A 25,269-nucleotide genomic window follows, 5' to 3' on the forward strand; every position below is an offset into this window, starting at 1 on the left:
GGCATTTCCAGATTTTGATTATCTCAATTATTTTTTGGGTTATCGTGTTTACAAACAGCTACGACGACGACAACGACGACAACGACGACAACGACGACAACGACGACGACGGCACACGAACGGAAAAGTGTCTCAAAAAGTGATTTTCTACGCGTTTCATGAGTTTTTATGATGATCTAAACCAATTTTGCGAAAAAAGTTTTCGGGACCAATTCCTATACTTTCCCTTGACACGTTGTGTACGGAAAAGTAATATAGCAACTTAATTAATGTAATATAATGTAAATATACAAAATAATATTTATATCAAATAAACCACCTCTGGCGAAGAAACGCTGTATGGTGCAGAATAATAATAATAATAATAACGTCAACAAATGAACTGACGGTCTAAGAAGAAAAACCTTTCCTACAAAACCTGTGCGCAGAACACAAACACAGAAATTTTTTAGTCAAAAAGCGAAAAGCAAATTTGCGAGCGCAAAAACCTAATATATTTACAGCGAGCGCAAAAGTATAACAAGCCTACTAGCATGCAAACTCCGTACAAGTAGTCCTGTTATGCTTTTGCGCTCGCTGTAAATATATTAGGTTTTTGCGCTCGCAAATTTGCTGTTTGCCTTTTGACGAAAAAATTTCTGTGTTTGTGTTCTGCGCACAGGTTTTGTAGGAAAGGTTTTTCTTCTCAGGCCGTCACTTCATCTTTAAAAGAGACATTTCATTTGAATTCCGATCGAAACACAATTTTTTTTCTCGGAAAATTTCGAAATTTCTCGATTTGAATGTTCATTTTTCGTTTTTTTTTTTCTCAAAAAATTCAAATTTGTATTTGAATTGAAGAGTTTGTTTTGCATTTTTTTTATATTTATAGCATTTTTTATTTCGGAATTTCTTCTTTGCAATTTTTTTGCCATTTTTTTTCCATCGAATCAATTTAGAACTGTTCCATGAAGTCAATTTTATTTTTGAGGCCACAATTGAGGACAAAATTGTTTTTTTTAAATCCTAATTCTTCGAAAATTATCTTCAATTTCAACCCCAATTTGATTTCTAGTTTTCTTTTGAATCCGAATTTCAGATTATGCTTCATGGAACAGCAAATTTTAAATCGAAATTTTTTTCATTTTGAATTTTTTTTCTTGTTTGCCAACTTTTCTTCTCGAACTTTTTCCTATTTTCAAAAACTGTTCTTTTCGGAGTTTTTTTTCTGATAATTTTCTCCTGTAAATTGTTCGCTTTGAAAAAAAATTCTTTCTGGTATTTTCTGCCTGGAACATTTTTCGTTTTTAAAATGTTTGTCTTTGCTACAAAATTGTCGCCCGGACATAAATTTATGTATCATTTTAAAATGGCAAATTGTCTGTGCACACACAGGGAAGAATGGTTGAGATTTTTGGTACAATTGATTTTTTTCCCGTAAAAATAAACCAAAATTGAGATGTCTTGAGAAAAAATTTGTATGAAGGAAAATAAATTCTGTCTTGGATATCTCGATTTTGGTATATTTGAACGAAAAAAAAAATCAAATAAACAAAAATCTTAACCATTCTACCTGCAGGTAGACAGTATTGAGAGTTTTAGGCGTTTGAGGCGTTTGAGGCGTTGAGAGGTTTAAAAAAAAAACAATGTATTTGTTCAAAACTCAAATGAAATGTGTCTCTGTATATTGAAGTAATTGTTTTTGTCTCTCTGTTTTCGTTTCAATTTGTGATGGTGTTCAGACGTGATAGGTCGATGATTCCATAAAAAAAATTGACGATTTACACCGTTTTATTTAAAAAATAGTATTCGTTTATCTCTTCTTCATTGAATTGGTGTAATTCTTGTGTATATATTGTTTTGTTTCTTCGTGTTGTTCAATTTAAAAAAAAATGGCGTAGCGAAATGGTCATCGCCAGTGTTGAAACGGGGACTTGATCTTATGTTTAATAAATATCACAGACAACGTCAATTTAATCAATTTTTCTCTTTTTCGTTTGTATGTTTAGTATTCTTTCCCATGCTTTGTGAATTTTTCTTGTTTAAAAAAAAAATCCTAGCAAAACAAAAGCCCTAAAAAAATGCCAAAAGCGTTTCGAATATAATTTCTTTTTATATCTGATTTCATGTCAATATTTTTCAAAACTCCTGAAGCAAGAACAAAAAAAAAACGAATATCGAATGCACATCGAAAGCATAGAGCAAAGCGAAAAGGGAAATGAAATATGTGTGTGTTGACCCTCTCCATCCCCTTCGAACGAAAAAACAAAAAAAATCTAATCAAAAATGGAAACAAAATCGATCGAACGAACAAAAAAAAACAATTTCTTTTTTGTTGCTTTATAGAGAAAAAAAATGTGTGGACAATTTTCATTCATGGACAAAAAAAAACACTTAATCAGTATGAAATATATTGACTTTTCTTCCTTAATTTAGAAACAGAATTTTATAACTAAGCAATAATTACCATTAAATAGTATTGTACATGCTATTTGAAATACATATTGGTGTAAGAACCGATCTTGAATAATAATAATTAAAAATGAAACGAGAGAATGAGACGAAATTTTCGAGAAACAAAAAAAACAAAGGAAAATATATATATAAAAAAATGATAGTTCAACTCAGAAGAATTTTTTTTTCAATTTGATAGGGTGATCGTGCACGATTCGCATAATCTGTTGGACGTTTCATTTTGTACCGTCATCGATTCCATCGCATTCCAGTACGAATGAATTCACGTGCTTTATTGTTTCTACAAGTTTTTTTCTTCTTCTTTCGTTTCTTCTTCTTTTGCTATTCCCCTCTTCCTTTCTCTCGCTCGCATTTTGTTGCTCACTTAATAATTCGATACAAAAAAAAAACAGATAAAACAGATTTTTTGTTTAACGCTAGAATTTTTTCTTCATTTCTTCTTTTTGTTTTGTTTATTTAATATCACTGTCAGTTGCTTTTGTGGGCCGAAGAAGATAGTTCGGTGTGAATGCTGGTATCATGCAACCATTGTTGATGTGCTCAATGACTTCTTGCTTCAGTTTAATCACATGCTCTTTGAGTTGCTTGATCACGCTACTCAGTTCAATGTTTTCACCTTTGAGCAGCTTCACTTTGTCCTCCAACTTTGAAATGCGCTCCAATTTTCGCTTGCGACACTTGGATGCAGCTACACGATTCCGTTGACGCTTACGCTCCAATTTGATCTTCTCCTGACTCTCCATATCGATTGGACTCATTGGCGGTGAATTTGGTACGGTTTGCGGTTCATCTTTTATTGTAACTGGGTAACTATCGTCTGTAAGAAAAATGCTTGATGGTTAGAATTCTATTTAGATTTGTTTTGGAGGGAGGGAATTTCAAATGGTGAACCAAGTCTCAATTTTTTTCTTCATTCGAACTGAGATTGGAAACCTGATCCGAATTAATCCCAACATTTGCTTTACAAGAAGCCCAAATTGAGGAGTCTGTATGCTTGAGATCAATACAAAACGTATCTGTGTTAAATGCAAATTATGTCTGTGTGGGTGGTTCGATGAGAACCAATTTTGATGCTAAATGCATCTTGAGAGCGAAGAGCTGATCTCTTGACGGTTTTTAGATTGAAAAGAAGACGAAAAGGTATTTTAATTCTAAAATTCACCCGATTTAAGCCATTAACACACAATAATTAAGCCTCTTTGTGCGAAACTGCGAAAATCAGTTTTGTTTTAAATCCTTTTCACACCAAACCAGTCGATTTTAATGCCATTGCGAGTCTTTCAAGTCACTAAATGAATTTCAAGTCTATTTGTACGGGAGTCAGTTCTCTTAAATCGTTTGGTATGACTTTGGACCGAGCAAACTCAAGTCGAATCAACGAATCAATTTTTAAAAAAATAAGGAAAAATCGATTGCTCATTTGAAACCATTGGCTTTAGTTGAGAGCCTCAACTTGGCACCAAGAGTTGATGATTGTTCTAGTTGATGATCTCATAAGGTAGAAAGAAACAATGTAGTCGGCCGGACGAGTCTTGGGAATAATTGAATACAATTTTTCCATATCGATCGTAGCTGATTCGTAGATTGGCCAAAAAATGTCGGTGCTATGATTCGTGGCGACTCGTGTTCAAATTGATAAGAGTTTATGCGAGTCAATGGGAGTCTACATGAGAATTATGCGAGTCTTTTTTGACTGGGGACGACAAATACGCCCCTCGATTGAAATGGTAGGAAATGCCCCGAACTTATAATATCTTAGATTTGAAGTGAGCGATCAAATGAGACATCCATTCAAAAATATCGGTTTAAACTTCGTGAGCCATCAAATGACTAGTATTCATTGAACCAGAATTGTGCTACAAAATCATTTGGATATTAAAAAGAACGAATTCGAGTTTTTAAAATCAAATTCAATCTAAAAAAAAAATCCAAACAATCAATTTGGATCTTGAAAAAAAAAAATCGCAATTTGTTTGACGGTTCAAAAATGACATCGATTCGTTGAACATTTCAATGGCAGAGCGAGTCGCAATCGTTTTTTTGTCTGTATCCGAATATTGATGTGGAATAAATAATTTGGAAGTTTATCGCCGCCAAATCCGCCCACAATGCGTTCATTTGCAGTGTGTGCTTTTTCTCTCTCTCTCTTCGGTTCGCTCCCCGATTCAATTGAATTTTTGCGTCGGGCCATGCTATGTAGTTGTTTGTGTTTTGGCGCAATGAAATTGGAATCAAAAAGTAATAATCGTTTTTCTACGCGTTGTTCATTGGCCATTGGAATAGGTGGCGGATGATTTGGTACCTCGCAATAGCCACCTACAAGCAAACACGATACTTTGTTTTGTTTCATTTGACGAATTTTATGGCGTAAACAGACAGCGAGTCAAAAAGAAGAGAGAACAAAACAATTTCGGAAAGCAATTTAGGGCGAATGGCTTCATGGCGAGAAACTGGTGATAAAAATTGACTGGCGACATCATTTTATCAATTGTAAAATGCAGGAATTTTTCCCTGTCCGTGTTTCCTCGTTCGAGTCTAATCGTCTCGTCTTTTCTCTCGATCTCATTCGTTCGGCTTTTATCGGTGCTCGTCCGTAGCGAATGTGCGAACGAGGGAAAGAGAGAAACTGACTGAACTATCCGTAATTCCTACGTTCAATGACAACAAACCGAAGTGAATCTCTACTGTTTCTCATCATATGACCTTCCACTTGCATACCTCATGCAGACACATTGTTTCAACAATTGTTTACCCAACGAAAAAAAAAATTTCTTCACTTTTTTTTTGTTTCTTCGTCTTCTTCATTTCATTTTGGGTCAAACTCGGTTTTTGCTTCGAAAAAAAAAAAATGCATGAGACTGGAATTCGAAGTTGTTTTTTCGTGTTGCCTTAGATAAGCAAATGGCTTTTTTAGGATCGAATCGAAGAATGTTCCACTGGTTTCACATGGTTGTTGTTTTTTTTCTCGTTTTACCTAGATTTGTGTATGTCACCGAACCTCCACTCATACCGACTTTACTCAATATCGTCGATGTGGTGGCTGATGTCGTGGTAATGGCTGGATTCGCCATAATGGCACCGGTCGTTCCTGCTGTGGTGTATTCACTTAAATTATTCTGTTGCTGATGCTGTTGTTGTTGTTGTTGTTGGTGGTGTGCCGCTGGATGAGGGTGGAGGTGAGCCTTATCACTGTTTCGCAAATGATTTAGGGCGTCCACAAATGGTTGCGCATATTCTTCTTGCTCGTCTGTTACTTCCTGTAATTTGGGAAAGATATGATTTCGTTAGCATGGATTTTCTTTTCATTTTAGCACAATTTAATTGGAAGTTTTCCCTTGGAGCGAAAAACCGTTTAACCTAAAAAAAAAGAAGATCAAATATGAAGAAGATTTCGAGTTTTCATAAGAAAAATGTTTTAATTTTCAAGAAAAGATCGAATTTTCCATAAGACTCCAATGAAATTTCACATTGTTTTCACTTTTCCTTGAACATTTTCGCTTTTATTGATCAAAAAGTATTGACCAATTTGCATGCGAATTCACAACAAAAGGTCAATTGGGCTGGCATAAACAATGGTTAGATGTGATGGTATAACACACAAAGCCAGATTGTCCAGGATAATTGGTTCTCATTAAGAACTTCCCAGAGGTTTTTGAAAATACCATAGGTGTTCGATTCGAACACAGTTCGATCAATATATTTCTGATGACAAATAACTACAGAGAAATAAATTTCTAGCTTTTCGATCGGTAAATGTGCGAAAATTTCCAACAACAAAGAATTTCGAAAAAAAAATGTCGACGAAATTGTTGGTTAATTTTGTCGTTATCGTCGCCAATCGGCGAGTCAACAATTGTCATCCGATCGGTGACAAAAAGCCAAAAGTCAAAAAAAAAATACCAACAACAGCCTTACCTTAACTTGACAATCCGGATTAATGGCAAGAAAGATACTTGGTGTGGGCGTTTGTAGCGGATTGTCGGTGGACATGATGAATTTTTCGAGGTCTGGTGTGCCCCATTTCAGCATATTTATATCGGGTGAGGCGAGAACGGCTGGAATTTGATTGCATCTGGCTCTTTTACCGCCCGGCTGTTTATTATTGTTGACGGCTAAATTTAGATCCAAACTTTCCGGTCGCTTGAGATTGCGTTGCATTCGGGCTTGTGTCGCGTTGGCGACATACGAACCATTCTCTTCATAAAACGATTCCATGGTATTGTTTCGGTTTTCGTGCATTATCAATGTTTTCATGCGTGCAGCCGATGTGTGTGTGTGTCTGTTGTTGTGTATGTTTTAGGGGGAGCCCTGTCCTGTAATGTCCTGTCAAGCCGAAAAAAAAATTCAATGACTTGTTTGATGCTTTTCACACTGGAATTTCCGCACGCGGTTATTGTGTGTATTCCACAGTCTCAGCTGATTTATTGCGAATATCTGTAGTCGGAATGAGAGAAAAAAACGAAAGAGAAAATTAAGTAGAGTTTGACTAAATATTTAAACGGCAGCTGTTCGCCAGCCGCACCATTAAAATGACTTGAAATGAAAACGAAGCAGCAGCAGCAGCAAAACGAAATAAAACGATATATGCGCTGGTTCGCGTTAATGCTTGAAATTTATTTGAATTTTGTTGTTGGCGCGAGCGAGCAAGCGAGCGAGCGATCTCTTCAAAACCGTTGTCGTCGTCGACATTGTGTTGTTCGTTTCCAGTTAATATGTTTGATATAGTTCGATATATATATGTATATATATGTGAGCTTGGCCATTTTTTGTTGTTGTTTCTGTTCACATTGGCTTTGCACACTCGAACGAGACCGTGTGTGTGCACGAGTGCGAGTGCGAGTGTCAGTGATGTTGTGCAGTTCGCGTGTATGTTTCGATCATTAAAACGGATTTGTATATATTTGGTTTGGCGATGGAAGGCTATTATACACTCACGCCTCGTTATTTTTCGCCAAATTGTTCAAGTAAAATCGAAGCAACACTACTGCTCGCACTGTATGTTTGCTCATACATACGCAAACACACACTCGAAAAACATTTGTGAATATTAATTGAAAATGTCAAAAAAAAAATATAAGCAACCAAGTAATAAATGGGTTATTTTTTGTTTCTCTTCTCGTCTTTTATATTTCTCTTCGCGCTCTCTGCTCTTGCTCTCTGTATTACTTTTAATTCCACGTCAACGTCGCCGTTCGTTCGTTTTGTCCGTTTTTTTTTTAATTTTATTTCATTTCATTTGTATGCTTGTAATCTCTGACTCTATCTATATCTCGACTGACTGTTCCGTTTCTATCGTTCCAGCGCAAACGCGCGCGACCAAGCGACCGAGAGCGATTGTAATGCATTTAGCTGGTCAATTTCATTTAGTTTATTGTGTATAAAGTTTAACGCTTTATTACAGTCGCGGTTTTTCTTCTTCTTTCGTTTCTGAAATTAAAAACCGGACGGAGTGATGTATGCTGTAGCGTTCGATCTTGGCTCTGTGCAACCGCTTTTTGAAGCTTTTCCTTGGAATATTTTTGGCAACTTTTTCTTAAACTTTGTTTTGGGTTTTTTTTTTTTAAGAATTTTGATTCGAAATTTTATCACGAATTTGATAAAAAATTATTTTTTTGGAAGAATTTTTTTTTAAATTCCCAGAAAAATAAGAAAATGTTTTTTTAAAACAACTTCAGGACAAGAATCAGCCGAAAAGTGTTTGAAGAAAAAAAAAAAATGAATTTCTTGAAACTCGTAGTAGCTTTAATTCCTTGGACTTTAGATTGGCTCCGTTATCTTTGTTAGAACTTGTCGCATGCAATTGCTGTTGTTGTTCGATATCGTGCGGATTCGATATCGCAAAATATTGCGTCGTAAGTGATCAACAACAGTTTGGATCATAAAATGTCTTTTGATATCTTGCGAAACTTTTCCATTTGGATTTGGCCAAAGTTAAACAGCAGCTTAATGGAGTGCGATTGGTATGTGTATATGACTGAGGGTCAATGCGGTCAAATACCGCACCAAATATTCAAATCCAAAGAATTATCTTCAATCGGTATTAAATTTGTGTCGTATTGCCCTTTTGCATGGTGCAAACAACAGAGGCGAGCATTGCCATTGCGCACGTTGTGTGTGTGTGTGTGTATGTGTGTGTTATTGACAGGCATTTAAACGTGATGAACGTTTTTAATCCTTGAATCAGTATAATGAATGATCTGAGATTTGTGGTGTGTTGTGTTTTTTGTCGGCTAAAGTTTTGTAGGTTTTTGACTGGTGGCTGCTGTTTGCCACTTGTCTTTTGTTCTTGGCATTGATGTTGTTTGTTTGTTGTTGACCTCATCTCTTGCTCAATCTGGCTCCTTGTCTATGTATCTATGTTTCTATGCCTCGATCTCTCTCTCTCTCTCTAACACTCACTCGCCCGCTCTGTCTCGTTCTTTCTCTCTCACTCACTTATTATCTCATTCAATGGTTCGCCCAATCGTTCGCCCAACCTTTCGTCCTCTCGCTCTCGCTTGCTCACACATTCGCTCCCAATCGCTCGCTCTCGCGATTCATTCTGTTCCAAAGCATGCCCAAAAACAAAAGCGCACATTGTTTTTGTTGTTGTTGTTGTTGTTAGTGCTTAGTACACCATCGAGAATCGTTGGCATTCTTTCATCGTCTCGCATTGTTTGCAACAATTGATTAATTACAAAAGTGGTCACAGAGTGCGCGCGCCATTTGTCAAACACGAAAATGTCTCGTGTATCCGTATGCGAATTGTCATTCCGAATGACATTCGGAGCAACAACAACGAAAAAATGTTCTAGAAAATTGTGTGTATTCTTGTGAGATCATATGTCTGCTCGCACACATCGTATCTTGTGTATGTGCACACTGTGTTGACACTAACCAACGAATGAATCGAAATGAAACACATTTTTTCTACCAGCCAGTGCAGTTCCATTCTGCAATAGAATCTTCAATTTTTTCTATTCATCCATTCGCAATATTATTGTACAAAAATTTCATTAAACGACGCGTTTAAATTCGAACAAACGAATGAGAAAGAAAAAAAAAACAACAACGACAGCCGAGTGTAAAAAGAGCGTATGCATAAATTGTATATGGCTACAAGTGGGGTTTTTACGCTGTTTACTTTGTTTAGTTCCTTGCTCGTTGAACCACTCGATATCACATGTAGTCACACACACACACACATACGTTGTAAGCACCTTCGCCATTGCATATGTGTGTGTAAGTGAGCGCGCATACATAAGTATCATGTCTCTGCCCAGCACTCGCATTGTTATTGTTGTTGTTATTTATTTTGTCGCAAAAGATATTTCCATTTGAGCACCGAGCAAAGAACATTGAAACTGAATTGAACAACAACAAAAATGCGTTGAAATGAACGAGAAAAAAAACACGCACACACACACACACATGGCTTGGCCGAAACAACAACAGCGAACGGAGAGAACTATAAAAACTCGCACTTTTCAAAGGCACACATATCGCGAGCGCTCCCTCTCTCGCTCTCTGTCATCGCAAAAGGAATACAGCAACAATAACAGTGGCAGCAACGAATTTTGTTACTGCGAATTTTAATATTTAATAGCTAATTTCGAGCAACGAACAGAAACAAAAAAAAACTAACCAACGAATGAATGCTCGCGCTAACATGCTCGCTCTTTCGCGACACACACCCAAATCGCACCGCAAAACGCCAATAAAAACGTAAACAAAGAGCGAATTATATTTTTTTTTTTTGGTTGATTTCGGTCGTCGTTTTGTTGCCTACATTCGAAATGGCTGAAGTATTTTTTTTTCTCTCTTCTCGTTGTCTTGTTTTCGGTTCGTACTTCTTGTTCGGTTTCGTTCAATTCCGTCGTTGGCCAAATGACATTTTGCGCTCTTTCCAAAACCAAAACCAACGAAACGAAAGAAGCAAATAAGAACCCAAATTCACAATTCGCCAATGTGTCAAAGTGAGAACGAAGAAAAAAAAATTAAGCAAAATCCATGTTTACCTTTTTTGCAACAATAGCGACTACGACGACGACGACGACGTCAACAACGGCGACCAAATATTCGGGGCGCAATCAAGTGGGATTATTGTCAAGACACACGAACAACAAGCACTAATTTCATTATCGTATATTTCGGGTATTTCGTTTTTTCTCGCTTCTTTTTTATCACACACACTGTAATCACCTTAGTGTTATTTTTTTTCCTTCTCTCTTGTTTCTTCTTCTGTCGTTGCTTCTCTGTCTCTCTTTCTCTTGGTGTCTGTATCGATGTTGTGTCGCAAAATATGCATGGGTTGATCCCCGGTTCAACTGTATCGGTTTTCGATTCAACAAATTTGTTTTTCCACTGATTTCAAATCACGTATTTCTTCTTTTTTTTCTTTAAAAAAGCACTTAATACCAACACTAATCTCAATCTCAATTGAAATAATCTTTGTTTCAATAATTTTTTTTTCTTTCTTCTTTTCCTCTCGTTTCACAAAACAATGCAATAAAAAAAAATTACGTCAAATAATTGAAAATAAAGAAAGAAAAATCGCTGACTGCAATTGTAGTAAACACACACGGATACGCGGAGCGACTAAATAAAAAATTTTATTGGAAAATCTATACGATTCAAACACATAACTTCAACTGAGAGTATATGTCTTACTCGTTCAATTGCGCACGTTTTACTATTATTCTCTCTTCTTTTCGTCTTGATATTATTTCGTTTTTGATATTTTTTTTTGTTGTTGTTGCTTCTCCTTCGGTGTTCAGTTGTACGTTGTGTGGCACACGATGATGATCAATTTTGTTCGACTACGACGAGAAGACTGTGTGGACAGAAACGGAAAAAATTGTTGTGTGGTGTGTGGATTGTTGACGAGTCAATAGCTAAAATGCGAATGAAGGCAAAATTGTATTTCATCGTCGTTTTTACATATGACTCATTTTGGCTAAAAATATTTGATCGCGTCACATTCACGCCGTACGATTGGTGCACGATGATGTCATGCTATGTGAATGGGGCACGGTGATTGGTTGCATGTTGCGGTGATGTGATTGTATGGATGGGCCATGCGCGTGTATGTGTGTTTATCGTTTGCGGGTTTGTGTGTGTGCGTGTACGTGTGCCATCACTTGATGTTCAGCAGCAGCAGCAGCAGCAGAACGAACGGAGAGACCGACCGACACACAAAATACCATATAACGAGACACACAACACCGAGCAACTGAAAAAGACCAAGTGCCAAAGCGCGCACACTTTGTATATTTTGCTGTGCGCTTGTTTTACTTTGCCTCAAACGTGTTAAATCTTGTAGTGTTCTCGGCTGCCGCTGCTGCTACGCAGTTCAAATGTATATATGCATTAGGCCCCGTTGTTTCGAGAATGTACGAAAAACAGCAACAACAGCGTCGAATGCGATACACTCGAGCAGCAGAGCAGCACACATCAAAACGGAATTCACGAAGCAGGCATTTTTCGCCTATTTGCAATTGTTCTTCTTCGTTCTTTTTTCATTTCGTTTCGTTTCGTGCAAAACGTCAATCGATAAAATTTCTCGTCGTTGTTGTCGCCGTCGTCGTCCGTCGCCGTCGGTTGCTGTGTATGTGTATGTGTGCAAATGCACGCGCCCTAGCTACTTGTTGTAACATACAAGTGTGCAATTCTTATGTTGCACTTGATTGCAATTGCGGATTTGCAAAGCAGGATTTGATGTTGGGAATTTATGCTGAAAATTTCCCTGCATCTCCTTGTTCTAGGCACATCGTTTTTTCCCCAACTTTGGAAATGCCCGCACTGTGCATGGGCGATTTTCTTTGTTATTTCCGCACGGTGTTGCGATGAAAAAAATATAACTCTCAAGTTAAACCACACCATATTCGACTATTTCTATTTTTTTTTTGTTCATGATAAACCGCATTTCGCGGAATGTTTTTCTTTTTTGTCACTTCGAGATATCATATCATTGATCCTATCCAATGTTGACATATATTTTGTGTCACAAAACAAACACGTTTCGAGTATAGACCAGGTGGCAAATAAATTCCAATTATATGCGATAACCGAATAGCGAAAACAGCGCGAATGAGCGAGCGCAGGCGAGCGATCACACAAAACAAACCGATTCATTCATTCAATATCAGAACAACGACGACAACGACGACTACAACGGCAACAAAACCAAAATACTGAATGAATTTAATCATCGTTGTGAAGTTCAAATTCAGAATGATGACATTTTTTTTTTACGTCAACCCAATAAATTGAATCGATGACATAATGATCGGCGTAGAGAATGAGCAACATTCAATGAGGTGATGTGTTTTTTTTCTAATGGAAATACGAAACGTTACATTCAAAAAGGTGTTTCATTCATATTCGACATGTTTCAAATCGCAAATCGCGGATTTTTATCAACAGATTTAGCATTTGTAGACCGTAGGATCCCCGATTTTCGACTGACATTTTTTTCAATCGCTTATTTTCAACTAAAACACTTTCAATTGATGTTTTTGAAGCATTTTTGATGAATAATTGAAGGATTTTTTTTTAATCAAATGCACGCATTTTAAGTCGATTGTTCCAATCAATGATCCATATATAGAAACACGGATAGATCCAAAAAAAAAAAATAAAACGTTTGACCAAAAAAAAACGAATTACATTCTGTTTGAGAAATTCAGAGCTCTGTTTCACGACTTCTGTTTCATTGAACTGCGATTTTTGCTTGAAGCTAAAGAATCGATTGAATTTCGCTTAAAGTTTTATTACCCAATGTGATTTGTTTTGGGTAGATCGAAAGTGTCAAAGATCAGGAAGTGTTTGAGTGGTCGAGTGTTCCAATGCTCGATTGTTCGAACGTCCGAATGTTTGAATCAAAATGAGAATCCAATCGAAAGAATGATAGATTGAAAGAAATATGGGCAGCAATAACTTTGGGTATACTTTAGAGTTCAAAGTTTGAATTTCAAATTGATCAGAAAACGAATAAAAAAAACGGGAAACTGAAATCCGTTTGAATACAAGGTGAGCGAAACCACAAGCTATGCTTAGAACAACGAATGAAAAGAATTACGCAAAATTCTGCGAAAGAATCGGAATTGGCGGGGGAAGGAAGACATTGAAATATTACGGAAAACCCAACGTATTTTTTTTTAGCAATTAAGTCCAAATTTTGAATTGTTCACTTAATTCAAAGATGATGGAAAGGGAGAAAAAGGTGAAGAATGCGCATAAGTGTTGTTTTCTTTTCGAAGCCAATAATTCCCATGGATTAATCGAAATCCCAACAACAACAAAAAACTGCTTCAAATTTAATGATGGCATCGGTAATGAATCTTAACGGTGTGTCCTTTTGTGATTGGCGGCGTTGGTTTCTGCCGAAACCGATTGCAATAATCAATATTCAATTGTGATATTAATTATTTAGTTTCAATGGAATGTGAAAAGATTGTTAATTGGTTGTGAAAAAATCCAAAACAAAAGGCTATGGATTAGAAAAGTGGTGTCTCTTTAGTGGGCGCTTCGCAGTTGCACCATATTTCAATGGAAAAAAAGTGTGCATGTTGTGTGCCGTGCAGCAGCAGCAGAAGCAGCAACGGTGCACACGCTGCATTTGGAATAGCGCAACACGTGTTGGAATTTCCACTATATTAAGAGCGTCAGGCATTTTAGGCCCATTAAAGAAACAAAACCACTGTTTTGAAAGAGAGAAAGAAGGAAAAAAAACCACACAAAACACTTTGCATAGAGTCTATCTATGCCATAGACGAGTGTCGGTATTTTCCGATTGAAAACAAAAACAAAAGTGAATGCATCGAATGGGGGAGGGAGACCGTTTCAACGAGCGCAGTGTGGATATAAAAAGTGAATTGTGTGTTTTCCAATAAATTGTTTATGGGGAGGGGGGGGGGGGTATATTTCTTTGTAAACGGCCGCTGGATTAAGCGACAAACAATTCATAGAAACGATTGATACAATCATGGCCGTTGCGAACACGTTTTTGTATGTTCACTTTGCTTCTCGAATCGCGATGCATGTCGATGATTTGTGGTGTGTGTGTGTGTTTGTGTTTTTTTGTTCGTTTTGCTATGTGCCGATTTGTTTTGTGTTGACCTTGACCAACGATTTACATATTTTCCAATGTACACAGCTCTATTGCCTAGGCACTTCGACCGATGTTTACGACAAAAACGTTTGCAAACAAAAAGACACAAAATGATATACACCACATCATAGCTCAATATGCGAACGTTCAGATACAAATGTTTTGTCTATCTCTATCGCTCTTCCACTCTTGCTCTTTCGCTCTCTTGCTCCCTTGCTCTCCTGCTCTCACTCTTTCGCTCGCTCTTGACCTCTTTCTCTCTCGCTCGCTCGCAGTCTCTTGCTCTCTTTCTCTCTCTTTCATTCTTTCTCACTCTCATAAATAGTCAATAGGAATAGACTCCCATTCTTGTTTCATTTCCACCGAAATCATTTGATCTTTGTTGTTGTTTTTTTTCTCTACCGTTTCGAATTGGATATTTGAAATGGACTCGCAAGAATTTCCGCTCATTTTGAGATAAATTTCATGGGCCATTTCATTTTCTCATTTAAAAAAAAAACTATTTCATAAGTAATCATATCAATTCACCAGAAATTTTACAAAGTCTAGTAAGAAATCATGAAAAGTTGAAATGAGACTCAAACATGAGAGTCGAAATATGGCTTGACTTCTGATTAGAATAGAAGATTCGTTCAATTTTGCGAAAAATGGTTGTTCAAAGTGCAAGGAAACAAAAGTTTCTAAGAAATGTTGGAAATCTCCATGTGTGGGTGTAATGATCCCCAAGAGGATGAAAAAAATGTGTGAAACAAAAAAATGTGCAAATCAAAACAAATAAACGCACACGCACGATGTGAGGCTTCAGTAGCAAATGCATGTAAAATTCAAATTTGAATCCGCATTCCATCGGAAGTGAAAAAAGCACACACACCACATTCGAATCGCAGCTTTGGCTGGCATAGAATTGAGAATTTGCGGCTTCTCCACTTACTATGGCATTTCCGTCAGTGTCTGTCTCTTTCTCTCTCTCTCTTCAACCATCGAACATGCCGCCGTCGTATGCATATGTTTTCGGTTTTTAATGGCATTATCGACGCCGCAGTGTTGCGCAAGTGGAGATAGATACGTGCATTTCGGCATTCATCGAATTGTGTGTATTATTTTTTGTTGGTCGAATGTTGTTATTTTCAGGCCGCCGTGCGATTTGGGAAAAAACGCAAGTGCGTGCTTGTGTGTGTGTGTTTATTTGAAATTGTTGTTGCTGTTTTGTTTTGATGCTTTTTTGTTGAGCTGATGAGTCATCACGCCAAAACCCCGTCTCTTTCTCTCTCTCTCACTCGCTCTGCAGAACACATCGATTGTGCGGCTCACATTCGCGCGATTTCTGACGAACAATCAAGATAATGTTATTGAGAATATATCAAAACGATCAAATAAAAGCGCGCACTGAGCACACAAACACATACACGCACCAACACAGTAAAATCCAAATTTCTCGGAAAAAATAATGCCGAAATGAGGTTATTTTTATTGATGTTTACTACTTTCAAACGAGCAGCCAATTTCACAACTCTTCACAAATAGGTTCGGCTGATTTGGTTTTCGTTTCTTTTCGAGCCCGTTTGCCACAGTTGAATGCCTCAATTAAGGTTTGACTCTCGTAGCAAAACGTAATTGGCATTTGAATAAAACTAATAAAAATCACATTTTTTTTCGTCTTCCACTCTCGATTGGGCTTGATTGGAGCAAAACAACGAAGAAAAAAAAAACTGATTGGAAATCAACGATTGAATGAATGAACGAAAAATTCCATAGCAAATGATGTTACATAAAAGCCGAAATGGAAATTCATTTCGTTTGAAAGTGGTTTGGCGATTTGGTTGTTTAGCAAATCGTTGGCAATGCAAAACAGCAACAGAAACAACAACGGCAGCAGAAGCCAATACCAGCAACAGCAGCACATGACTTACCGATGAACGGTTCATTTGAATGGACTTTGTATTTGTTTGATGATTCAATGTTAATATCAAATCGCATTCCATCGCGTTTCACAGTTATTCAGTTTCAAGATCGGGTGATGGTGTAAATAAACATCTTAACAATGCAACACGGCCGAGAACCAGGGGGGAAAATACGTCACTAAATTCAAAAACAACACGAATACACAGACATACATGCACGTACACACGCGCGAGCCAACACACACATTTTCAACGTGGACGGCGGAGAGGAGAGGAGGCACTACGATGGCACCGAGCGATTGCAATGTGATTCATTCAATTTGTGCGCGCGCGACAGACTCTCTGCACTTGAATATTCTTGGAATTCATATCAATTGTGGCACGGAATGTGCGACTTCGATGGACTTTTTTTTCCTTTGCTTCTTCGTCTCTCGATCTTTTTCATTCTCATTTGCTCCTCGTTGCTCTTTTCTGCTCTCTTTTGCTCTTCTTTGCTCTCCTTCGTTCGCATGTCGATTGCTTGCTTCACACAGAGCCGAAGAAATGGCTATAACATTCGGCGTTGATCTGTGTGTTTCTTTTTTCACTTGGTTTTGTTTTGTCTTCTCTTTTTCTAAGCTGTTTGACAGGGTTTCTTTCACTTTTTTTTCTCTTTCGTGGCTCCGACGGTGTTGGTGTATACCTTTCGAAATGTACTTTGTTTTGCTCTCCTGAATGCTTTCGCCGAAGAAGACGGAGGAAGAGAAGAAAACATTGGGGATTTCCAAATGGGTTGCGCAACATACACACGCACTTAATGTATGAATGCTCTGCAGTAGTTTTCGATGGAAATTGACACATTTTTCAGAAATGCTCTAGCACGTGCAACGGAAATAACAGCAAAGGTCAAACCATCGTGATGATTCATCGATTGGATTGAATTGCCGAAGACCGAGTCACCTATCGACCCGAGTAGGCCAACATCAATCATGGCTAAATCAGTTTTATATAATCCCTTAGCGCGCCACTTGACAAACATTCACAAACCTGTCGAGCCGAATGACTGACCACCTGAAGAAAGTAAATGAAATGACTGACCACCGGTTTTTTTTTTTGGTTTGCTTTGTTTTTTTTTGCTCGATATCCGATATTATTTTTATTTTTCATATAACTTAAGCCTTATTCAATACAATATTTTATGTATAGGTTTTTCTTTTCTTTCTTTTACATCTTAATTTTGAATTTCCAATTTGATTTGTTCACTGCGGTTTTTTTGTCGTTTTGTTTTCGAATTTCGCATACTTTGCAGCCGAGGAAGAAAATTTGCGTTTTTTTCTTCGTTTTTTTTTTTTTTTGTTTAATTCGTGCATCGAATTTTATTCAATTTTTTTTCTAAATTTTTTTTCTAATTCCTTTTAATTTTCTGTCCAATGGACGATGTCCATCCCATGTAGACGGAACAATTTAGACGGACATTCGGTGTCAATTTTATGGTTTTTCTTCAATTTTGAAAAAAAAATTGTTGCTTGAAAACGCATTTAAAAATAAACATTTTTCTTCTTTTTTCGTCTATTTTGCAGAGAGAATGCCGATCGGCCGAACAATTTTGGACCATATCGGAATTGTGTGTCATGTACCATTCAACTGTTGAAATTGGCTCCCGGACGGGCAATATAAATCATACAAAGTCCGTCCGTGAAATTATGTCTGGGAGCCTTGAAATTCAACGACGATTGAACTTTATTTCAACGTGAACTTCAATAATGGCCTGTAACCGCATTTTTACGCTCCAATTTTCTAGATTAAATCGGTAGATTTTATTATCAGACTAAGTTTGTTCTTCGCCGAGTGCGACGCCGCCTTGAGAAAATTCTATTTGCATAAACCAACGTAAATGTATCGAAATTTCAATGCTAAGAGGAAAAAAAATCTCAAAAGAAATTAAAAAAAAAAATTAAATTCATGAGGTCACATGGATTTACGAGAGACTCATATTACAAACATAATAATTCTTTGGGGATGGCTTCTGATTCATTCCATGTATATTTTTAACATGTGATTTACTTGATTTTATCTAACTTTTTTTTATAAACAATCTGTTTTTATGAAATTTATTTAATCGCATGCGTCATTTCAAATTCAACAAACGAACGGGAAAAAAAATGAAATCGTGAGGGATTAATTTAAAGGAAAAAAATCTTCCAAAAATCCGAAAAAAAAATCAGAACAAAAAGGGAAGGAAAAAAATCCGCAAAAAAATAAATTAAGTTGAAAATTTAAATTCCCAAATTGGGAATCCTATCTTGCTGATTCCAATGTAAGGTGATAATTTTTTTTTAAATTTTAACTAACATTTTTATAGAGAATTTTCTCGAGATACACGTGCGGATAACTTTAGATATTTATTTTCCATAAATAGAAAGTGTGAAACTGTTTTTCAGTCTTTTTCGCATATCATTCGTTTTAACATGTGTTATTTTATTTAGTGCTGAGTTCAGCTTCTTGTTTTTTTTCTCTTTAAATTGATAATGACATGAGTCAATGCATAAATTTAATGTTGATGTGTCGGTTTTGTCGATAACAAGTGAGCCGCATATTTTCAGATAAGATTTATCAGAAATTCAATTATGTGACTCAACATTTAGGAATTATTATGCTTGTAATCTCATGATTAATATTTCTGTGATGGAAACAGAAATTACTGGAGAAATGTTATTATCATTTGGAATATATTAACTGGTGGGATTTAGTTTCTCAACATTTTACACTCATAACACATTGGAAAAAATGTAACGGAAAAAATTTATCCGAAATTTCCATGGAAAAAATCCAACGGGATTTCTTTTTCTTCTCGAATTTGAAAAATACCGTTTCAAACAACGTCACAAAAAAATGTTCAAGAATAAATTTTTATCTGTCGTGACGCAATTCAATTGAAATTTCCATGAACAAAAATGAATTGTTTTGTCATTGAATTCCATTTAAAAATCAATTAATTGATCTTCGAGGTAGATTTTAAAAGAAAATCTAATAGCTCTACATTTCATGTAGTGCTAAGAATGGATTTAGTGATCGAAATCGAATTATTTTACATCCAAATCCTTTGAAATCCCAATAAATTCGATACACAATTTGTTTTTGGATATTTTTCCAATTTAAGGAAAATTTCATAAAGTGAAATTTGGATCAATAATCGAAAAAAATCAATTCAAATTAATGTTGATCAAGATCTTGATCCAATTTTGGTCTCGATTTCAGATGAAATTGAATTTAAGCCAAATTTAATTGAGTCAAAATTAAATTGAAATCCTGATCAACATTAATTTGATTTTTTTGTTCATAGATTTTATTCTAAATTCATTCCACCCTCAAATTATGGGTTAGTTCGATGAAAATTGATGATTTAAAAAATGTATTTAAATCAATTTAAAAAAAAATTGGTGGCGGCGCCGTGATGTCATTGAAATAAACAATCTAAATATTTATAGGTCCTCATTATTGAATTCATTCATGGACATCGGGTCATTGGAAATAAAATTGAATGGTATGTGATCACGCTTCAAAATTGTGTGACACACAAAATCTGATAAATGGACATATAATCGCGTGGATAGATCTGGCAAAAAGACTTTCAAAAAACTGTGTCTGCCCATCGGCGGCTGTATCAATTATACTGGGAAAAATCCACCAACAACAGAACAAAAAACGTCGCTTCATATCCAATATAAATTTAAACATAAGAAAAAAAATGCACACAATTCTTTAGGTGATTTGCTTAAAAGCTATGTACGATTTTAGTTTTTCTACATGTTTTCATCTATTCATTCAGTCTAGAGAGTCTCATGTTAACGATATATATATATATATATATAGTTCAAGACATTTGGTATTCAACTTATGCTCTGCTTTAGTTTTTCTCATTTTGGGTTGACGTACTTGCAACAACGAAAAGCAATTTGATTGCGTTGAACTGAAAAAAAAGTACACACCGAACAAAAAGACAAGGGAAAAAAATGATGAAAATTGTCTAAATTTGTGTGTGTAGGTACGTAAAATAACTGGGATTCCGTTTTAAATTCACTAGGTTTAACGAAGAAAAAAAAAATGTTTTGTTTTCTCTTTTAATTTTGGTGTGCGAAAATGCATCCGTGGGATACTTCAGTAAGGAACGGAAAAGGCGCTAAATAGCCGTGGGCGTTGTTGTTTTGTTGCATTGCAACGGAAAATGGCGCTAAAATCTATTCTATTGAGATGAGAGGCGGCAACGTATGAGCCACGCTGACATTTGGTTGCTGATACTTCAAACGAATTTGCTAACACTCCAAGTATTTGCTTCTCTTAATTCGATCAACACACAACAACCATTTTTGCTGCATATGAAAACAGTTTATGTAGAGCAGTAGTGGTTTGGTTTGGCTTGTTGCACACCGAAACGGTGTAATAATAATAATTTAAATCAATCGAAAATGCGATTGATTTTGTCGAAGCCAATGAAATGCATCAATTTGCTAGCATCATTGTGTCAATGGATGTTCTTTTTTCATCATAATTTGCTATTTTATATAATGTCGTGTGTGTGTATAATTCTATGTTATTAGGTTACAATGTTGTGTGTGTAGCTCAGTTCAGTTTTCTAAGAATTAGAAAATTAATTCTTCTTCTGTTCTTGTTGTTGTTGACAATAGATTTTCATTTTCATCGTCGTTTTCCCTCGCTAAGCATACACATTTAGGCGAAATGTGTTTAGTTCCTTAGTGAAAATGTTCAACTATTCTCTGGTTACCCGTGGGATTTTTCTTTTTATTTAACTTACTTTTACTTAACTATGCCTATTTTTGTTTAATACATGTATATATTTCTTCTTCTTCTTCTTAACGCCTATTTTAATACATACACCTATTGATTTTTTGTTTACTTCTGTTTTTAATTTCACTACAAACGTGAACGTCGTCGGTCGTCGGTCATCGTCAATCCTTATCGAATGATCCTTATCGAACATTGTAATTATTATTTTTATATAATTTAAAGTGTAAATCAGTCGTCAGTCATTGAGCGGCGGAAATGAAGCGGCAAAATCGCGCATCAATGTGATTTTTTTTTTAGTTTCTTCTCTCTCTATCTTCCTTTTTTCGAGATACTTCGTCTCCGCTGCAAGTATGTTGCTTACTTAATTTTTTTTCTTCATTTTTTTCTTTACTTGTGATTACGGTTATATTTTTCTGTATGTATTTTTCACTGTTCTACGGTTTTATGTTTGGTTTTTTCTTCTTGCGAGATGATTGCGCTCGGTTTTGGATCGTCGGATTTTTTTTTGTTGAATTTCTCGATGATTTCGGATCTTTCGTCGAAATTTTCATCGATTTTGTATCAGCGAATTTTTCGTCGATTTCAGATAGTGCATATTTGCTACTGAGCAAGCCTGAGCTGAGCTGAATTTACTGACTCTGGCGCCTAAAGCGGTAATTTAAGGCACTTGAGATGTGAAATTGCCATTTGATAGCTGAGATCCACCTTTATATGAATGGTTTGGAGCGAAAATGTAATTTACAGAAAAGTTGAGCGGAAAAATGTCAAATGAAATCGGATAGCTGTATAGTTCACTATAGTTTACTATACAGTTTACCTAGGGGGATTTCACTCTATGCGAATACTGCTATTCGTACGAATGCGCGAATACTTTGCCATGCATTTGAATATAAACACTCGCAAATACTGATATTCGTGCCGAATATTCGCATTCGTACGAATAACCATTTAATGTATCTATACGGCGCATTAGCAAATACGTCCGAATATTGCTGCGCGAATGCGAATGCACTTGACAGATCTATATTGATTTGTTGTGTTAATCGTTGCGACTACATTGTTTACATTAGTTCACCAAAATGGTAAATAGTTATTTCGATACAAATTTAATATCAATTTAAGTTGTGTTTTGTATTTTAGGGACTGGAAAATGTTATTTTCAAATTAGAAAAATATTTGAATGTAAAAATTTCGGCCGATATTATTAAAATCCTGGAATTCTGTGCATTTGAAAATGAATCATCTCTAATGTCCATTGACAACGATGCTATTATGGATATCGAGAACTATGTCATTGAAAACCCAGAAATTCTCAAAGAAACATCATACGAGAATGTGAATCATTTTAAATTTAAACCGGGTCACCGATTGCTTATCATCCAGTTGCCACAGTTAATCAAGAATTGTAATCAAACGGAAACAAATTTGCAAAAAATCGGACACCTGCGACCGCAAATGCTTGTATTCAACGTAGCTAATGCGCTTTCTGTATTAAATCCAGAATGTGTGAGAATTAATTGTAAAATTTCTGGTAGAGATTCACCTAATGCACGTTGTAATTTTTCAAACACGTCTGACATCTTTCCACATGTTTGACTGTGTTTGACACTTCATCGCAACTGAGCGCATTCGCGACGAATACATGTGCGAGTGTTTCAATACGTTTCATATGCGGAGTCGCGCGAATGCTCGCGCGGCAGTACGAATACATGGTGCGAATGCAAATACTTATACTGTTTTTTGCGAATGCAGGATTCGTACACGAATGATCATGTATTCGAATGCGAGTGAAATGCCCCTAGCAGTTTACTATATAGCCATCCCTTTTCCGCTCATTCATCATCGACATTCTTCCGCTCAACTTTTCTGTATTACATTTTCGCTCCAAACCATTCATATGATTGATTAACAACGTGAATTTCAGCTAGCAATGACAATTTTGCACCTTAATTGCCTTAAATTACCGCTTTAGACGCCAGAGTCAGCAAATTCAGCTCAGCTCAGGCTTGCTCAGTAGCAAATATACACTCGCTGTTTGATTACCAATTGCCGAATTTTCCGTCGATTTTGAATCGTCAATTTTTGAGTTGAATTCAATAAATTTGAAATGATTCGTTTTTTCTCAACGTAAATCGTTTGTTTGTTGTTCAAGTATCAAAAATTGATATGGTATAAATATCGATTCCGAGACGCAAATCGGACATTTTGGGCGAAGTTGAATCATCAACTCCGATGAATGTATTTTCCACGACGATCGCATAAGCGATGGTCGATTTCGCAATGTTAAAGCAATGATGCGTTCTATCTTCCTTGCATCATCACAATTTAGTGATTTTTTTAAAGCATTGTGAATATTTTGATGCCAATGAAAGAAGAAACACTTTCTTGGGTTATTTGTTTTATTGAAACGTATGTTTATCGGAAGCAAACAATTTCGTTTGTGTTCAACTAAATGTATTATTTACATGTTTTTTTTTTTCAAAATTGCGATCAAAATGAAAGATGTAGTTGTCCTCTATTCTTCATTTCCATTCAACGAATAACACAATAATAGAAAGAAACGAAAAGCGTCCATTGTTACGATCGAATTTATTTCCTTATTTTTTCTGTGGGATTCTTTAAATTGTCTATATATATGGTCTATTTGCCCTATTTGTGCTTGATTATTCTTTCATTTTGTATATTTATATAAATTATAGCGTTGTTTGTTGTTGTTGTTTTTTTTTTCTTAATGACAAATACACATTAATACAATCTTATATGTTTTGTGTTTCTTCCATGGATTATTATTATACAGAGCTTAAATGTGTAATTTTCTTTTCATCAATCATCATATTATTATGCTTGTGTTGCTTCAATCTTGAATTTCGTAAAGCGGTTGCGCTTATTTTGTTTTATATATTCAATAATAATAATATTACGTTTAATTTGTCTAGTCCACCTGTTCGTTCTTCTTTTCTTCTTTCACTTATTCTGTTATTATCATTATCTGTTTTTTTTTTCATTTTCTATAACTGCAGCAAACTGACAAAGCGTTTCATTTTTCATATGTTGTCTTACACAGTTAATACAAAGATTCTAGCAATGTTAAGATTTGACACTTAACTTTGTTTTAGTACCATTTGCTCTAGAAAAAGTCCAAAAGTTCTATAATAAATACATGAAGCTTTGATTTTTGATTTAGAACATTTTGAACTTTTTCTAGTACAAATGGTACTCAAATGGATTTTAGTGCCAAATTTCATATTGTGGTTCTAAACGTTAGAACCATCGTGTTTACTGTGTAGTTATTGATAGATAGATAAATATATCAAATAGTGTGTGTGTGTGTATGTAATATTTTGTTGTCCCCACAAATCCATTGAGACTTGTTGATTATTTATGTGGTTGGTTTTTTTCTTTTCTTCTATTAAATATATTTTGTTCAGGTCAGGTCATTTATTGCGCGGAGAAAAAAACCCCCATCAGAACAGAAAATTGAAAGAACAATTAAAACGATTTTCGTTTTTCTTTTTTCTTTTTCGAAATTTTTTTTAAACAAAACTATGAAGAAAAACCAAATTAATGAACGGTCAACGTTCGAACGGAAGAAATGTAGAAAAAGTGTATGTTTGGCTGCGCCGCGACCAGCCGTATCGATAATGAGAGCGTAGCGGATGGTAGTGGTGGTGGTGGTAGTGGTTTTTCCTATTATTCTTCTTCTTTTTCATATTTCCCTCTTAGCATAGCTGATATTCTTATGGCATAGAAATCATGTATTCAACTGATGTTTTCTAATGTTAAACTATGTAATTTATTATCTTCCTGTGAAAATGTTTATCGAATTTGTTCCTGTCCGCTTGCGAATTAATCGGGCTGAGACTGCATTTGGGCGATGGACGGGGTGAATGAATGGGGTAACAGCAACAGCAACAGCAATAACAACAACGGCACCAAAAGTAGTAGAAACAGCACCAATAGTAGTAGTAGTAGCAGCAGCACCGATAGAGAAAGAAAAGAAAAGGAAAATCGAAACCCGTTAGAAACAAGTCATTATTT

General features: G+C 35.8%; 1 protein-coding gene across 11 annotated transcripts in view; it reads right to left on the reverse strand.

The window, feature by feature from the left end:
- Nucleotides 1-853: 853 nt before the first annotated feature.
- The window catches only part of LOC129574333 (arf-GAP with dual PH domain-containing protein 1-like), an 85,086-nt gene continuing 60,670 nt past the window's right edge, over nucleotides 854-25,269 (reverse strand). For 6 of the 11 annotated variants that reach the window (XM_055456187.1, XM_055456186.1, XM_055456185.1 and 3 more), the window contains 2 exons: nucleotides 10,452-25,092; nucleotides 3,240-6,888 (listed from right to left, as the gene is read on the reverse strand). In XM_055456187.1, coding sequence (XP_055312162.1) covers nucleotides 25,028-25,092 — 65 coding nt within the window. In that variant the 3' untranslated portion in view covers nucleotides 3,240-6,888; nucleotides 10,452-25,027. Of the gene's footprint in view, nucleotides 6,889-6,976; nucleotides 25,093-25,269 lie in introns of those variants that run through there. The other 5 variants (XM_055456191.1, XM_055456190.1, XM_055456193.1 and 2 more) reach the window with 5 other exon arrangements.

The sequence above is a fragment of the Sitodiplosis mosellana genome, unplaced genomic scaffold, assembly GCF_009176505.1.
Source record: "Sitodiplosis mosellana isolate CC-2019 unplaced genomic scaffold, AAFC_SMos_1.0 Smas_scaffold_6162, whole genome shotgun sequence".
NCBI classification, from domain to species: Eukaryota; Metazoa; Arthropoda; class Insecta; order Diptera; family Cecidomyiidae; genus Sitodiplosis; species Sitodiplosis mosellana.